At 41.4% G+C, this 19,423-nt stretch overlaps 1 protein-coding gene across 1 annotated transcript in view; it reads right to left on the reverse strand.

Moving 5' to 3' along the window:
- UNC13C (unc-13 homolog C) overlaps window positions 1-19,423 on the reverse strand; it is a 1,145,854-nt gene that overhangs the window by 238,255 nt on the left and 888,176 nt on the right. Inside the window, exon 28 of the mRNA XM_069765967.1 lies at window positions 13,323-13,446. Within this exon, the coding sequence (XP_069622068.1) occupies window positions 13,323-13,446 (124 nt within the window). The remainder of the gene's footprint in view (window positions 1-13,322; window positions 13,447-19,423) is intronic.

Here is a 19,423-nt window from a genome sequence, read left to right on the forward strand (position 1 = left end):
GTTATGGCACCTGCAAACCATAACAGTAAAATCTGGCGCTCCTTACCCTCTTAGCTTTGCACTGTGCATGAAAATGATTTCCCAATTACATGTAGGGTATTGGCACACTCAGGAAAAAATATACCTCAGTTTGTTGTAAAAAAAATTCCTATTAGCCCTTAGAAAAATTAAAAACTTTGGGCTAAAACAACATTTTAGTGGTAGAAATGTGACTTATTCTTTCTTCACTGCTCAGTAGTATAAAATTCTGTGAGGCTCATGTGGTGTTAATATGATTACTGAATGCCTAGATGAATTCATTGGGGAGTGTAGCTTGTAAATTGTGTTAACATATAAGGGGTTTCTGTTGTTCTGGCACCTCAGGGGCTCTGCCAATGTGACATGGCACCCTCAAACCATTCCAGCAAAATCTGAACTTCAATATGGCGCCTCTTCCCTTCTCAGCTTTGCCCTGTGTCTCAAAAGTAGTATTCCCCTATATATGGGGTATCAATGTACTCAAAAAAATTTGCACAACAACATTTGGGGTCCAATTTATCCTGTTACCCTTGGTAAAATAAAAAATTGTGGGAAACAAGATTATTTTGTGGAAAAAATATGACATTTTTATTTTCATGGCTCTACGTTATAATCTTTTGTGAAGCACTTCAAAGTGCTCACCACACATCTAGATAAGTTCCTTGGGGGGTCTAGTTTCCAAAATGGGTTCACTTGTGGGGAGTTTCCACTGTTTAGGCACATTGGGGGCTCTCCAAATGCAACATGGTGGCCGATCTTAATTCCAGCCAATATTGAGTTGAAAATGTAAAATGGCGCTCCTTCCCTTCCAAGCTCTGCCATGCACCCAAACAGTGGTTTTCCCCCCACATATGGTATATCAGCATACTCAGGACAAATTGTAGAATAACTTTTGAGGTCCAATTTCTCCTGATACCCTTGGGAATATAAAAAATTGGGGGCGAAACATCATTTTTGTGGAAAAAATATTATTTTTGATTTTTACGGCTCTATGTTATAAACTTCTGTGAAGCACATGGGGGTTCAAAGTGCTCACCACACATCTAAATAAGTTCCTTGGGGGGTCTAGATTCCAAAATGGTGTCACTTGTGGGGGATTTCCACTGTTTAGGGACATCAGGGTCTTTCCAAACGCGACATTGTTTCTGATCTTAATTCCAGCCAATTTTGCATTGAAAAAGTGAAACAACGCTCCTCCTCTTCCGAGCTCTGCCATGCGCCCAAACAGTGGTTTATCCCCACATATGGGGTATCAGCGTACTAAGGACAAATTGCACAACAACTTATGTGGTCCAATTTCTCCTGTTACCCTTGGTAAAATGAAAAAAAAATTGGATCTGAAGTAAATTTTTGTGAAAAAAAGTTAAATGTTCATTTTTTTAAACATTACAAAAATTCCTGTGAAGCACTTGAAGGGTGTTTTTGAGCACCTTGTGCTCAATGTGGTTTTGAGCACCATGAGGGGTGCAGTTTTTAGAATGGTATCAATTTTGGGTATTTTTTATCATATAGACCCCACAAAGTGACTTCAAATGTGAGGTGGTCTCTAAAAAAAAATAGTGTTGTAATAATGAGAAATCGCTGTTTAACTTTTAACCCTTATAAATTCCTAAAAAAAAAAATTGGTTACAAAATTGTGCTGATGTGAAGTAGACATGTGAAATTGTTACTTATTAAAGTATTTTGTGTGCCATATCTCTGATTTAAGGGCATGAAAAGTTAAAGTTGGAATATTGCAAAATTTTCGTCAAATTTCTGTTTTTTTCACAAATAATCGCATATCAAAGAATGGTATCAATTTTGGGTATTTTTTATCATATAGACCCCACAAAGTGACTTCAAATGTGAGGTGGTCTCTAAAAAAAAATAGTGTTGTAATAATGAGAAATCGCTGTTTAACTTTTAACCCTTATAAATTCCTAAAAAAAAAAATTGGTTACAAAATTGTGCTGATGTGAAGTAGACATGTGAAATTGTTACTTATTAAAGTATTTTGTGTGCCATATCTCTGATTTAAGGGCATGAAAAGTTAAAGTTGGAATATTGCAAAATTTTCGTCAAATTTCTGTTTTTTTCACAAATAATCGCATATCAAAGAAATTTTACCACTAACATGTGTTAGGTGTCGAGTTCCCGCTTCTGCACAGGGGGAATCTCGAGCCATCTCCACTGCGGTCTCCCATTCTTCTCCAGCTGCAGTGGAGTCTGCTCAGCGGAGACGTCGGTCCCAGCATCTTGCTCAGTCACACTCTGTACAAAGAGTTACTGCTGCTTTTCCTGCTTCTGCCATTGAAGTTAGTGTTGGGCAGCGGCAAGCAGATGCTTTTGGGACTAAGTCCTGCTTTTCTCTTTCTGAGCATGCCCAGGGCAAGATCTCCCGTTGGAGATCGAGGGTTACATGCTCAGGTACTGCAGCACATCCCATTGGTCCTCCAGGAAGGTCATGAAAGTGCAAAACTTCGGTAGCAGCTTCCCATTGGTCCTTTATTGGAAGATCCTGAACGTGCTGCAACTATATAAGCTGGGCATGACCGCACGGCCATGCGCTAGTATAGACTTGATAATGTGTGTGTGTTGATGGATGTATGTCGATGGATGAAAGCTCCTAAATCATTCCCATTCCTAGTGTTGTTGACTGCTCGCAAATGAAGGATTGCTATCTAGCGCCCGACTTAGCCATCAGCACGTAAACACACAATACAGCGTCTTATTGCTGTGACCGCCAGTGCGGCGCCATGTGCTTTCACAGCGCTTTCCTGACCCAAGCCTGGGTGGTTAGTGGCGTTCGCCAGTGCGGCACTGCATGCACTCTCATGATTCTATTTCTGTCACTCTGACACCCCAGTAGTAGTGTCGAGCGTATGAGGTCTACGTACTCAAATCCCGTGTCTTGGGATTGAGTTCTGAGACTCCTTGCTTGCGCTCTTGGTGCGGTACCGTGGCCCTGTGACGTAACAGGGTTCGCTTCCTTCACACAGGGTGAGGTTAACCCGTGTGTGTATTCACATTGTACCGCCATATAGTCCGTCATTACTTGGCAGCAGGTTCCATCTCTGCACGGAGGACCCCGGGCTGCGAACGCACCTTAATCTATCTGTTTTATTATTTGGTGCGTTCAGCTAGCCCTAACAACATGAAGTTCAATATGTCATGAAAAAACATTGTCAGAATCACTGGGATCCATTGAAGTGTTCCAGAGTTATTCCCTCATAAAGGGACAGTGGTCAGAATTGCAAAAATTGGCTTGGTCATTAACATGCAAACCACCCTCTGGGGTTAAGGGGTTAAAGTCTTCTAATACTAAATATTAACCATGAAACAATAACTATTGGTACAACATGGTGTGAAGCAAGTGTAAGATTGTTTTACAAGGCATTTTGCTCTTTTGGGAGAATTTCTCTACTTCATGATGGTCTACGTGTTTAACCCAACTATAGCGAGAACTGTACTGTTGTTAATTTGCAGCAATATAGTACTAAAGTATAGAATAGTACTAAATATAACTTTTAATATCAATACTAATAAAACTTAAGTAAGGCTACGTTCACATTTGCGTTGTGCGGTGCTGCGTCGGCGATGCAACACACAACACAAACAAGAAAGCATGCAAATTGCATTGTTTTGTGATGCATGCGTCCTTTTTTGGCATGATTTTGGACGCAAAAAAAATGCAACTTGCTGCGTCCTCTGCGCCCTGACGCTTGCGCCAAAAATGACGCATGCGTCACAAAATGCAAGACAACGCATGTCCATGCGCCCCCATGTTAAATAAAGGGGCGCATGACGCATGCGTCGCTGAACCTTCGCCCGACGCAAAGCAAATGTGAACGTAGCCTAATATGGTCATCAATATATAGTGTATTGTAGATTCACTGGGTAGGCAAAGCCTATTTTGTGTATATATCTTACTTTTCATGTTAAACACAGTCACATTATGATATCAGAGTTAAATAAGGATGATTGTTTACAATAATTATTGTGAAAACAGGAATCTGTAGCTTTTTGCTGTAAGGTAGTCTATGATACATGATCTATGCTAAAATACCAAACAGCCACTGATCCAATAAGGCCTACTCCACATAATGGGGTTAATGATATATAGAGTATGTTCAGGCTGGTGCTTTGAAATTTGTGCCATGGTTTGAAGCAGAAAGGTCATCCTTGATCACCCATTGTGGACTGCAACTATGAGCGACAGCTCAAATTAATGTAGCACATTTGCATTATCATCGTGATACAAATATCAAATGGTGATCTGTTGTTAATCAAGTACAGTTTTTATATGATTTTTGTGTGTGTCCTGCACCTCTCACATTTGGATCATACGTTTTATTAGTATTGATATTAAAAGTTATATTTTAAACTTCACAGCTACTATTGATATCTTTTCTGGTGAATTTACATACCTTGCTATTTTACATAGTAGTCCATGTCTCAGCTTAAGGCCATGTACACACGTTCAGTATTTTTTGTGTTTTTTTCGCGTTTTTTCGCTATAAAAACATGATAAAAACGCGAAAAAACGCTTACATATGCCTCCTATTATTTAAAGTGTATTCCGCATTTCTTGTGCAAATGTTGCTTTTTTTTCCGCGAAAAAATCGCTTTGCGGAAAAAAAAGCAATATGTTCATTAAATTTGCGGAATTGCGGGGATTCCGCACACCTAGGAATGCATTGATCTGCTTACTTTCCACATGGGGCTGTGAACACCATGCGGGAAGTAAGCAGATTATGTGCGGTTGGTACCCAGGGTGGAGGAGAGGAGACTCTCCTACACGGACTGGGCACCATATAATTGGTAAAAAAAAAATAAAATAAAATAAAAAATAGTTATATATCCACCCTCTGATGATCCCCGGAGTCCTCCCGCCTCTCATCGGTGCATGCTCTCTCTTCCATTCCTATAGATGCTCTGTGTGAAGGACCTGCGATGAAGTCGCCGTCTTGTGATTGGTCGTGTGACCGCTCACGTGACCGCGATGTCATCGAAGGTCCTGCACACACACACCATCTATAGGAACGGACGCCGCTGAGGAGATCGGCTGTCTGCAGGTAAGTTTAACCATTTTTTTTTTATTTTTTTTTATTTATTTTTAAACATTCTATCTTTTACTATTGATGCTGCATAGGCAGAATCTATAGTAAAAAGTTGGTCACACTTGTCAAACACTATGTTTGACAAGTGTGACCAACCTGTCAGTTTTCCAAGTGATGCTACAGATCGCTTGGAAAACTTTAGCATTCTGCAAGCTAATTTTGCTTGCAAAATGCTAAAAAAAAACGGGAAAAAACGCAAAAAAAAATGCGGATTTCTTGCAGAAAATTTTCTTCAGGAAATTTCTGCAAGAAATCCTGACGTGTGCACATACCCTAAATTTAGCTATCTGATAAGTACAGGGTAGGGGAGGTAAACATTGCATGCACAATAGCAGCACAGCAACAGGGAGCAAAGGAAATTTAGTAGCCTGGGATGATGAGTAAACTGGAAGCTCTAAATAGAACTTCTAACACAGATGTGAACATGTCTAAGAGGTGCCTGAAGATCATTACCATTTCTCTGTTTGCTAAGGAAATTCCAACATTATTTAATATTAAACAGAAAGATAAGAATTATAGCCTAGGTAACTCTCAATTATTATCAAACATATTGTTTTTAAAGGGATTTTCTGCTTTAGCAAAACTCTTATCCCCAGGCATAGTTAGCTTTCAAAACATTAACTTTGACATTATGTCGACAGCGATCCAGCCAGTTTGAGCCAGCGGCTCAAAAAGGTTCCTGCTGATTACTGAGGAAGGGCCTATAAGCTCACTAAGTTGTAATGATGTCAACATAGCCTCAGCACTGAAGACAGTAGAAGACACCAAAATCAGACCAGTATCATGTAATGTGGTGATAACTCTGGAATGCTTCAACGTATACCAGTGATTCTGAGACTCTTTCTTTGACACATTGTACTTTATCTTAGTGGTAAATTTAGAGTTATATGTTTTGCGCTTATTTGAGAAAAACATTAATTAATAACATTTCCCATATGTCTAGTTTACATTTGCATAATTTTCCAATAGTAATTTTATTTTGTTAGGATGTTAGAGGGGTTAAAAGTTTAGCAGCAATTTTTCATTTTTTCAAGAAATTTACAAAACCAGTTTCTCTAAGGACCTATTCAGATTTAAATGGACTTTGCGGGCCTTTCCTCCTCCACCACTGTGTCAATTGTTCTCACACGTCTCCATCCACAAAACCTCCACTTGTTTACCCTCTACAGTCGGGGTGAGTGAGAGCCCATCAGCTGTTATGTAAGTGGAGATGCCTGCTGGTTTTGTTTCACTAAGCACACCACATCTTTCTCACTCCACCATAACATCTATGCCTGCATCTCACTCCCAGTTCAGCAGTTTGTCCTGTTCACCCTACTCTGTCCTCTCTCAGCACATCAGCCAGACCTAGATCTCACAGTTGTGGTCATGTCAAAGAATGTTACCTCCCACACATGCCAAAGGTAAGAGCTTTAACTCCACCGCCTCCAATCTGTTGCCACAGAAATGCTGCCTTTCCTCCTGATGGATACAGACGGTTTCAGAAAGTTGATGGCCGCTGCATCCCCCAGTACCATTTGCCCAGTCACCACTGGAAACTACCAAAAAGTGATACTATTTTAAAAATCCCACCCCTTAAATGCTTCCAAACCTGCCAAGAAGTTTTTTTAACACTTCAGGTGCTACACAGGAATTAATGCAACGTTGAATGAAAAAAAAATGTGTAATGTTGCTCTAGCCACAGTTTTTTCACTTTTACAAGCAATAGCACAAGAAAATGAACTGAACAATTCATTACCTAGTTTCTTCTAAGTGCGCTGATACCCCGCATCTGGTCAGAAACCTCTTTTTGGACAAATGGTAGAAGAGGAGGAGAGTGATTTGCAGGGTGAGGAGTGGGAGAACATAGAGGATGATAATGAGGATGTAGATCCCACTTGGTGTGAACCCAAAGGCACGTAGCTAAGTAACTCAGCAGAGGAGGTGGAGGAGGAAGAGGAGGAGGTTACGTTGCGGCTTGCCACACAGACTTGGAGTGATGCAGCCATGACAAGGACTGCATCCTCAGTCACAACTGTAGCTGTGGCCAGCAACAATCGCATGTCTGCAGTTTATATGGGTGGCAAGGGTTGCCTAGCCTGGGCCTTGTTTGTGACGTCAAAGTATGACCCAACTCACATTATCTGCCAACTTTGCAGAAAAAGACTCAGTAGAGGCAAAAATTGCAATAATTTGACTACTACATGCATAAACTGGCACATGTGCAATCAACATGCCTTAGTCTGGGAATGATACTGCGCTAAAATGCATACTAGTGGGCCTTGCCAACCACTGGCAGTCCCATCAACCGCATCTGTTGCTTCTTCCTCCTCCACCACTGTGTCAATTGTTCTCACACGTCTCCATCCGCAAAACCTCCACTTGTTTACCCTCTACAGTCGGGGGGAGTGAGAGCCCATCAGCTGTTATGAAAGTGGAGATGCCTGCTGGTTTTGTTTCATTAAGCACACCACATCTTTCTCATTCCACCATAACATCTATGCCTGTACCTCACTCCAAGTCCAGCAGTTTGTCCTATCACCCTATTCCACCCTCTCTCAGCACATCAGCCAGCCCTAGATCTCACAGTTGTGGTCATGTCAAAGAATGTTATCTCCCACACATGCCAAAGGTAAGAGCTTTAACGCCACCGCCTCCAATCTGTTGGCCACAGAAATGCTGCCTTTCCTCCTGATGGATACATACGGTTTCAGAAAGTTGATGGCCGCTGCATCCCCCAGTACCAGTTGCCCAGTCACCATTATTTCTCTAAGAAATCTGTGCCTGCGCTACAGCAGCATGTCACAAGCAATATCACCGGCTCCCTGAAAAAATCTATGTCTGCCAAGGTGCATTTCACCACTGACACTTGGATGAACAAACATGGGCTGTGGCATTATATCTCGCTGACTGGGCACTGGGTGACTCTGGTGGTTGAGGGGGAAGGCGGTCAAAGGGCTGCTCCACAAGTCTTGGGATCCCCAAGGTTTGGAGGACAAGCCTCTATATCTAACACTTCCTCTACTGCACTTTAGTGGTGTTTGACAATACATTTTTGCAATGTGTAGAATCCAAGTTGGGTCTCCTTCATGTGTGTTACCGTAGCAGTAGGGCTCCCAGACTGGCAGGCCTGCACTTACTTTCAGTCAACTACCTGTGTTACTATCCTTACATTGCTTTTTCTCCTTGTTATTATGCCTAGTGCCATGCTATTTTTGCATTTACTAAATTAACCAAGACATTTTTTTAATTCATCCTCGAGCTGTAACGCAATTCTTCCTCCTTTTTTGCCATAATTAAATGTTTGCTGTGGGTCAATTGATCAGTCAACGACCTGTGTTACTATCCTTACATTTTTCTACCAACAGTAGTCTATGAAACTGATGTTTGTACCACCTGAGTAGCAAAATAGCTGTTGCATGAGATATCAGGGCTCCCAGCAAAGAAGACTTACACCGCTTCCTTACCCACTTGGTCTTAATCTAAACTTTAATTCCAAGCTGTAAATGCTGATCCAGACCCTGATACTTCATGCATGGTCCATGGCTGACTGCTTCCGTGCCATTATAAAATGTTTTACTGTAAGCCAATTGATCAGTCAACTACTTGTGTTACTATCCTTACATTTTTCTACTAATATTAGTCTATGAAACTGATGTTTGTGCCACCTGAGTGTGGCATGGGAAAAAATAATAATACGAGGGATAATATTAACCTCATAATTTGTTATGCAATTTTTACTGAATTTGACAGTATCATGTATTTGGTTGTATACTACTGTTTGAGCTCACAATAGGGATTGAATTGGAATGAACGCTACTTGACTTTTAGAAAGCAGATTCCGTTTTAATAGATTGTGGGTGCCAGTAGTCAAACCCCAGAGGTGCCAGAACAAAAGACAACTTCAGAAGTGACCTCATATTGGAAATTTCACTGCTTAAGGAATTTATCTAGGGGCTTAGTGAGAATTTTGAACTCACTGGTGTCTCACATAATTTTATAACATTGGAACATGGAAATATAATATTTTAGTGGTAAAAAAGTAATTTTTTTATTTGCTGCAAATTTGTTAGCTACACGAGGGTTAATAGGTGAAACTAACCACCACAATATATTGCACAATTTCTACTGAATATGGTGATGCCCATATCTATTGTTAAAAACCTCTGTTTGGCTACATGTCAGGGCTGAGAAGGCTGGAGCGCTATTTGGCTTTTGGAGCCCTAGAATGGTGTGATGCCTAGGAGAGGTGAGCTTCCAAGAGTGGACCCTCTGGGTCACGGCACTGAACCTCCCCCGGGTGAGCGAACCAAGTGGACCCGACCCTTATACTTGGATCATTAGGGGCAAGCCTGAGGGAGTCACATACCGCGACAGCTGGTACCTAGAGGGGCTGCTCGTAGAGAAGCAGTGGGTCAAAACAGATAGGGCCTGGTGGTACAGCTGTAGGCTGGGTAGCAAGGAGACTGGAACCAAGGAGGCCAAGCTGGTTCTGGGTGTTCAGGAAGGGGAACCCAAGGCACCAGGTTATGGGACCGGGAGGGAGACGGGGACCACTGAGCAGAGATCAGGAGCTCAGGGACCACCAGGGCAGAGCAGGAGCATTGGTAGTCCATAACATTTTTTGATCGCTTTCAGAATAAGACTGGGATCACATTGTCAACTTCTATGCTGAGCACTTAAGTCAGGGTTTCTGTGAAAATCCACAAAAGTACAATTCAGACAAAATCCCAGACATTTGAAACTACTCACTATAATGAGACAAATTGAGAAACTTTGGAAGCCCTTTGGTGTCTGTTCTGATGGCATCCATCATTTTAGGCATGCACAGAATTGTGGTCATCCATACTTGTGCGCTAAAAAGGCAACTAAAATGATGGGACACTGCCAGAACAGAGATCAGACAGGGTCCAAAGTGACTGCATCTGCCTCTTAAATGAGTGGTTGCGTCGGTGTTTTCTAATTCACAGTTTTTGGGATGTACATGGAAACCCAGTGGTTTCTCAGCAGAGAACACAGGATAAATATGTGCTGAGCCTTATTCTGGACCAAGGGAACCCAGTGGACGTAGTGTATATAGACTTCTCAAAAGCTTTTGATACGGTGCCACACAAACGGTTGATACATAAAATGAGAATAACGGGGATAGGGGAAAATATGTGTAAGTGGGTTAAGAGCTGGCTCAGGGATAGGGTGGTTATTAATGGAGCACACTCGGACTGGGTCGCAGTTAGCAGTGGGGTACCACAGGGGTCAGTGTTGGGCCCTCTTCTTTTCAACATATTTATTAATGACCTTGTAGGGGGCATTCAGAGCAGAATTTCAATATTTGCAAATGACACTAAACTCTGCAGGGTAATCAATACAGAGGAGGACAATTTTATATTACAGGATGATTTATGTAAACTAGAAGCTTGGGCTGATAAATGGCAAATGAGCTTTAATGGGGATAAATGTAAGGTCATGCACTTGGGTAGAAGTAATAAGATGTATAATTATGTGCTTAATTCTAAAACTCTGGGCAAAACCGTCAATGAAAAAGACCTGGGTGTAAGGGTGGATGACAAACTCATGTTCAGTGTCCAGTGTCAGACAGCTGCTACAAAGGCAAATAAAATAATGGGATGCATTAAAAGAGGCATAGATGCTCATGAGGAGAACATAATTTTACCTCTATACAAGTCACTAGTTCGACCACACTTAGAATAATGTGCACAGTTCTGGTCTGCGGTGTATTAGAAAGACATAGCTGAACTAGAGCGGGTGCAGAGAAGAGCGACCAAGGTTATTAGAGGACTGGGGGGTCTGCAATACCAAGATAGGTTATTACACTTGGGGCTATTTAGTTTAGAAAAATGAAGACTAAGAGGTGATCTTATTTTAATGTATAAATATATGAGGGGACAGTACAAATACCTTTATGATGATCTTTTTAATCATAGACCTGAGACAGGGACAAGGGGGCATCCTCTTCGTCTGGAGGAAGGAAGGTTTAAGCATAATAACAGACGCGGGTTCTTTACTGTAAGAGCAGTGAGACTATGGAACTCTCTGCCGTATGATGTTGTAATGAGTGATTTGTTACTTAAATTATAGAGGGGACTGGATACCTTTCTGGAAAAATATAATGTTACAGGGTATATACACTAGATTCCTTGATAGGGCGTTGATCCAGGGAACTAGTCTGATTGCCGTATGTGGAGACGGGAAGGAATTTTTTTCCCTAAAGTGGAGCTTACTATTTGCCACATGGTTTTTTTTTGCCTTCCTCTGGATCAACATGTTAGGGCATGTTAGGTTAGGCTATGGGTTGAACTAGATGGACTTAAAGTCTTTCTTCAACCTTAATAACTATATGTTACTATGTTATTCTGATTTTTAGGAGGCACAATGAACAAATAGACAGCAGTATAAAAATAGTTCTTTTAATTTTTGCCTGGTTCACCGTGCCATACAGGTGAATTAAAGTTACACCAGATTTATATAGTTTTTTATTATGCTTGTAACTATCAAAATAAAAATGCTTTTCTTTATAAAAAATAGTTTTTTTTGTTGCAATATTGTGAGAGCTGAGAGCAAACAGAGCATGAGGGCTTATTTTTTGGCATAATTAATTGTAGATTTTTTTCTGTACCATTTTGGGGTTAATAACATTTTTTGATCACTTTTTATTAAGAAATTTTAGTTGCAGAATTAGTAAAAAACAGCAATCCAATTATTGTTTTTAATTCATTTATTTTTGTGCTCACAGTTCACCATGCGGTAACATTGATAAGATAAATGTTTTCTTCGGGTCACCACAATTAGAGAGATGCCAGATTTATATTTTTTATGGTTTGCTACTTTAATACACTAAAAACAATATTTTGCAAAAATGTATTTGCTTCTACATTGTCGTTTTCTGAGAGCGGTAACTTTTTTTTTTGCCAAATGAGCCATATAAGGGCTTGCTTTTCATGGGATGGTTTGGCGTTTTAATTTCTACCAAATTTTTTTTTACATAGAACTTTTTGATCACTCTTTATTCATTTTTTTGTGTGTTAGTATGGCGCACACCACTTAATGAATTTGGTGTATCCTTTAAGTAGCATGCACCTCTTTGCATCTCACCATAAATGTTACTCCAGTTTGAGGCTGGAATATCATTTTTGATGTAAAATATATTGCTCTTTTGATTCATTTGACAGGTGGCTCAGCAGCACCATGTACTAACTACTCCTAAGTTCTGCCCATAAGACCAAAATCCACAAAACTCTTAAGCACCTCAGTGTTCTGCAAAAATGTTGCAACATTTGTTTTACAGGCATAAGCATTTTGATGAATGGGGGTCATAATACACAGAAAATTAAAGCATAACGCAAGGGTAAGCCACCACTTTCTAATTGATGGGAGATTACTTTCTGTGATGGGACAACTCTCTTCAAAACTAATCTGCTATACACGCTACTTATTTAAGGGCAGCAAATTATAGATAGTTGCAAATCTTAGGGTATCTGTGGCTTTTTATGTCTTAATTAGCTATTTTAGATAAAAATCTGTTTAAATTCTGTTGGGTATCATTAAGACAACCTGTCTAGAGTCCAGATGCCCCCAACTAAACACCCACATTATTTATTGTACTGGCTGACTGGCAGAACTTGAGAGTGGGAGAAATGTTTGGGAGGATAAAATGAAGACATGAAAGCACAATGCTCCTTTTCAGACAGAAATGATTGACAATGGTATCTCCCTAAAAATAGAAATGAAATAGTTGCAAAAACAAATGACTGAGATCAAAAACTGTTCATATTCACAATAGGTCAAGATTGGGAGGCATAATCAATATGTGGTGAGGCAAAACAGAACACATTCTCATAAACTGTTAAAAACATCAATAGAGAAAGAATAAAACTAAAATTGCTTGAGATTGCTCCTATGGTATGCTCGCTTTCCTCCTCATCACAGTGATGCTAGAGGTAGTATAACAATATGGATTTTTCACCTTCACACACTGCAGAAATACTAATACTTTTTTTTACTCATTTCGGAGAGTTTAATAGCAAGACAAATTTGATATAAAACATTAAATATCTAGGGTTCCACATATTGATTGTGTACTAAAACAGAAATCGAATACCGGGGCAAGCTAAACTTTCCAATACTGTTTTATTGTTTAAGGTATACTGGTTTTTGTTACAATAAAAGCTGCTATTTTTGGAAACAAGGTACAAAAGCCATATTACTTACTGTCTGATCGGTTAGAGGGGGCAGCACAATCTGCTTCTCGATTTTGTTGAGCACCAGTTTCCATAATTCTTTTAAAACTCGCTTCAGCACAGTCTTCTCACAAATTTTTGCAGAGACCGATAATCTAAGAACAAATTTGAAAGAATGACAATTTCAAAAGCATTTTAATGAAAAAAGGTCAAAACCCGCATTTGGAACTGAATATCGTCAAGAAGAAGTATCAATATGCCAAAGCTCCATTTTGAAAAAGCTTATAAACTATTTTAATATATAGGATATGTGTCTGTGTACCCAAAGAGGTTTAAGTTACAGAATTTATTTGGCTGACTTTTATAATGCATCTTCTATTTTCTAGATCTGGTTTCTCTGACATGACTAGTGTTGAGCGATACCTTCCGATATTTGAAAGTATCAGTATCGGATGGTATCGGCCGATATCCAAAAAATATCAGATATCGCCGATACCGATACCCGATACCAATGCAAGTCAATGGGACACAAATATCGGAATGTATCCCGGATGGTCCCCAGGGTCTGAAGGAGAGGAAACTCTCCTTCAGGCCCTGGGATCCATATTAATGTAAAAAATAAAGAATAAAAAAAAAAATATATGAATATACTCACCCTCTGACGAACTCTGGCTCTCACCGCTGCGAGCGTCTCCCTCCGTTCATAAGAATGCAGAGAGTGAAGGACCTACGATGACGTCGCGGTCAGGTGACCGGTCACCTGACCGCTCACGTGACCGTGACGTCATCGAAGGTCCTTTACTCTCTGCATTCTCAGGAACGGAGGCAGACGCTCGCAGCGGTGACAGCCAGGGTTCGCCGGAGGGGTGAGTATATCCATATTTTTTATTTGTATTCTTTATTTTTTACATTAATATGGATCCCAGGGCCTGAAGGAGAGTTTCCTCTCCTCCAGACCCTGGGAACCAAAAGCACTGCACACGCCGAAGATGACTAGGAACCGATTCCGATTTCCGATATCACAAAAATATCAGAACTCGGTATCGGAATTCCGATACAGCAAATATCGGCCGATACCCGATACTTGCAGTATCGGAATGCTCAACACTAGACATGACCAATTATGAAGCTGTAAGTTCAGAGCTCAGTGGGTGTACCATGATGTGGAGCATGAACACTTTCTTCACTCCATGCCATAGCCCGTGCCTGTTTTTCTCCCCTCTCTCACTCACTGGCATAAATTAGAAGGCTTCCCTTTCAAGGATAAAGTTGCAGTTCAAAAGTTTCCTTGGAGATTCATGTCATGCTTTTTAATAACACTAATGATATGTCATGTTGAAAACGGCTCCTGGGACACTAGAGAAATGTCTATACCACTGGTTCCATGACTAAATCAATGTTGAACCGAGCTGATAATGTACCGGGAATTAAGACTAGCAGGGTTTGTCTGCACATTCTGCCACCCCACACCATCAGAAGGTTTTTGCATGTCTTTGGGATGTGAGCCAGATATCTAGATGCAGGTGTCCTATTGACCTCATCATTGTTCTGTTGACCTCATGCTTCTTCTCTTAATGGCTATCATAGTTCAGAACAAGATGGCTGGAATGGTGGTCTATCTCCTTCAGCATTCAGTCTTGCTTTTATCTTGGTTCCAATGATAGCCAGAGATTTACCTGGAGACAGTGGGTTGGGTGATATAATGTGGGGTGTACGGTACCTGGACATCTCTATTCTTCATTCCATTGACTTTATAGTTCCGCATTACATTGGTTTGGTGATGGAACCATTGGTATGGCCATTTCTGCAAAGTTTTTCAGGAGCATTTTTTTCAATAAACCAATGCCAGGCTGCATGTTGCTTGTACTACTGTGAGAAGCCTGCATGGCCTAAATGTGCTATCATTGCCTCCAACATGAACTTGTCCCCCATCAAGCACATCTAGGAAGTTTCCAGCAGTGGATCTTGATTATTTGCATGCCAATGTGCAATCAGCATGGCAGAACTTTCCCCAGACAACCATTAATAACCTCGTTGATAGCAGCCATGACATGTAAATGCCTGTATTTCTGTGCATGTCGCTAATTCTTGCTACTGAATAAATCGAGATGTTTTGAACATTTTGTCTCCATTCTTCATTATTTGCATATCATTAACATGTCTATCGACCCTGTGATTTCCATAACACCACAGCTTTTTTTTCTTGGTGTTGCAATTTCAATGTTGAGCAGCGTATCTTTTAAATATTTTTATTTTTTCCTCCTTGGATCTATATGATGGTTTGTGTTATGCAGAGCAAACTGTTATTTTTATTTGTTTATTTGTCAGACATAAGACTGTATGACTGCTTTTTTCCATTTTTATTTTTTGGGAGGTGACATGTGAAAAAAATTTAATTCTGCATTTGATTCTTCACATGGTTTATGGCATGGGTTTAATATGTTTATGTTTAGAAATATCATATTTTTATAGATTCACTGATGCCAAAAATACTTATTTTGTTTGTTTTTGTATTATATTTGTAACAGCAACATGGGCAAGAAATTAAACTCTTAGTTTTTTTTGTATTTTTTTACATTTTTAAAATCTTTCCGCCGATCAGAGCAGGCGTGTCTCACGTTGTCATACAGATGACAGAGTAGGAAACACCAGATGTTTGGGTCCCTTATTTATTTGAATGGGGTCTTTGTGTGAGTTCAAATTACCGTTCTGGTACCCTAACTGACCATTTTTTAAATGTTCGGCAGAACCCACCAGACCCGAACATCCACGAATTTGCCTATCACTAGTTAGAATCTAGGTTAATTATTAAGCCCCTAAGCAAAGATTGATCCTTTTCATAGATTTTCTAGAGGAAAAACAAATGATACTTGAAAAAACCCTGGTGGGATAAGAGGTTGAAAGTTTTCTTTTTGCATTTAAAGGGAACCTGACATCTGAAAAAACACTATTAACCTTCAGGTAACCTGTCAGTCAGTGCTGTGGGGTGCAGTTACATCTGCCACTCTTTGGGAACAAAGTAGTGACTGAACTTGCGCTGGTGCCACCCCCTTGACTGAAACCCAGACATGGCCGGGGGAATAAAGTTCATTTCTTCCTGGCAGCGTGGGTCTAAGTGTGGGCAACAGGCAGGTTCAGAACGCTATTATCCTACAGATTAACCCCATATATGCAGATTAATAGCATTTTTTTAGGTGACAGGTTCCCTTTAATACTTTGTATGTTGATAGTGAGCTAATAAATTGAAGATGACCATGGATGCTGTGAATGTTTTATTTCTCTTGGACTGGATATATGGATTTGAGAAAGCCCTTTATTTACATTTGCACCCACAGGGAATTTTGGCTATCCTGCTTGTAATTGGATTTGCACACCATTTAAGGTTAAGCAAAAGCAATTACATGACCTTTGTCTGGCTGACATGTCAGTAGTCTTTGGATGCCAGATGACCACTTAGCACCTCCTAACCTGCAGCACCTCTGGTGTCTCTTCTGATCTGTTTTCACTGCAGCATTATGCTACGGTGCCATGCTCACATGAAGTCTTGGGTGCCTACTTATCAGAAAAGGTGCTGGGGTCTCTGCAGGCAATAGCAGGCTCACATTTCTCGGATCCAGCAGGCACAGCCTACTAATGTGCCTGCTAGAACAGGATTGCCCCATATGTTTGCTCTCATTCACTTCCAAACTCCTTGAGCAATACGTCCATGTTGAAATTTTCTCTCACTTTGCATTTAACTCACACTTCGACAACCTACAATCTGCTTCCGTCCCCACCATTCCACTGAGACTGTCCTGACCAAACTTACTAACAACTTACTTACAGCCAAAGCAAACAGACAATTCTCTATACTCCTCCTTCTAGACCTGTCCTCTGCCTTCGACACAATCGACCGCTGCCTGCTAATACAGATCCTCTCTTCCTTTGGTGTCACAGATGTTGCCTTATCCTGGATCTCCTCTTACCTTACCAGCCGCACATTTAGCATTTCCTACTCCCACACTACCTCCTAATCTTGCCCTGTGTCAGTTGGTGTCCCTCGAGGCTTTGTCCTTGGACCCCTTCTCTTCACAATCTAGACCATTGGCCTTGGACAACTCATAAAGTGCTTTGGCTTCCAGCACCATCTATATGCTGAGGACACTCACATCTACCTCTCTGGCCCAGATGTCACCTCACCACTCTGCTGTCCAGAATCCCAGAGTGTCTATCAGCCATATCCTCCTTCTACTCTCGCTTTTGTGACGCTCCAGGGTCCTGGTTGTCACAGTGGCATTGCTTTCCTCACAGGGAGAGTGATGTCACGCTTGGAAGCGATGGAAGATTCCTTTTAACCGGTAATTAGCACATACAACACCATTCTGACTTCAGGACAGAAGGGGGAGCTCTACACCTGACTTCAGGGGAGCTGCTCTGTCTTTGGTCGGGAGGAGGAGTTAGTTGCTGGGCAGTTGCTAGGCAATTAGGTAGATTTAGACAGTTGGTGCCAGACAGCAGACTGGAGCAGTCTGAGGCAGAAGGACGGGTGAGGGGCCGTACATCCTGAAGTGTGACAAGAGGGGAGAATAGCTGGGACTAGGCTACATCCCTGATTGAGCGCAGACACTGATAGCCAGAAGACCAAGGCCTTTGTGGGACTCAAAGACACATAGCAGAAACCGGCAGCACAGCTGGATTATATATCACCTGTTCGCCCTAACACCCAGGAGACACAGTGACACATAGAGCCCGAGTCGGGATATAGACCCTGTAAAAAGGCTTGAGTCACCAGTCATACGGGTTTGTGTCCCAGTTCAACAAAGGACAGAGATAACAGAGAGGACCTTGCTACAAAGCCATAGGCAGTAAGGGACTATAACAAAACAGCGCTAGAAGGAAGGCTTTTAACTCCACCTGATAAAGCTGGACTCTGAACTCGCTTCCAAGCCGGCCGGACCCTGCCTGTACCTGTGATCTGGTGCCCTGGACTGTGGATACCTGCTACCATCAGTAAACCAGGTAAAAAGACTGCACAACTGCGTCCTTCGTTCTTTACTGCACTACTCACCATCTTCCATCTATTCACCGGGAGCCCTTGGGACCTACTTCACCTGTAGGAAGTTATACCATCTTGCTGCCATAACATCACCCCAGAGGACCCCTTAAAGCAGCATTGGTCACCTCTCACCGAATGCCACAGGTGTCGTCACAAACTTTCTTTTTTTCAAAAACCCCTTTAAAGACCTTCCCTTTATTATGGGCACCCAGGGCCACGGACCGGGTTGCTGCCATGACACGTCCCTTTAAGTACTGCACCCGGTACCGAGTGCCCCACTGCCCTGGTGGATGGCTCACTTCCTCAAGCTCAATGTGGACAAATCTGACATAATTATCTTTCCTCCATCTCGCATATCTTCCCTACTTGATCTATCTATCACAATAAATGACATCACACTTTACCCTGTCCCGGAAATCCACTGCCTTGGAGTAACCCTTGACTCTGCCCTGTCCTTCAAACTGCACATCCAAGCTCTCACCACCTTTTGTCACCTCCAGCTCAAAAATATTTCCAGAATCCGTCCTTTCCTCAACCCTCACTCTACCAAAATTCTTGTGCATGCCCTAATCATCTCCCGCCTCGACTACTGCAGCATTCTCCTCTGTGGCCTACCTTCTAACACTCTCACACCTCTCCAGTCCAAGTCCATCCGTAACCCTGTTGCACGACTAATTAATCTCTCTCCTCGTTAAACTCCTGTTGCCCTCTTTTCAAACCCTTTTACTGGCTCCCAATTTCCCAGCATATTCAGTTTAAACTACTAACACTGACCTACAAAGCCATCCATAACCTTTCTCCTTGGTATATTTCCAAACTAATCTCCCAATATCTTTCCTCATGCAATCTCCGGTCCTCCCAAGACCTCCTTCTCTCCTCCACACTTATTTGCTCCTCAGCCAATCACCTCCAAGATTTATCCCGAATATCCCCCATCCTCTGGAATTCTGTGCCCCAACACCTCTGATTATCCACCACATTTGGATTCTTCAGATGGAACCTGAAAATCCTACAACCTATAATGACCACGCTGCCACCTTAACACCACCGGAGCTACTGCAGCCTCCCAACCTACTGTCCCAATCATCCTTTAGAAT

This window comes from Ranitomeya imitator, chromosome 4 (genome assembly GCF_032444005.1).
Source record: "Ranitomeya imitator isolate aRanImi1 chromosome 4, aRanImi1.pri, whole genome shotgun sequence".
Taxonomy (NCBI): domain Eukaryota; kingdom Metazoa; phylum Chordata; class Amphibia; order Anura; family Dendrobatidae; genus Ranitomeya; species Ranitomeya imitator.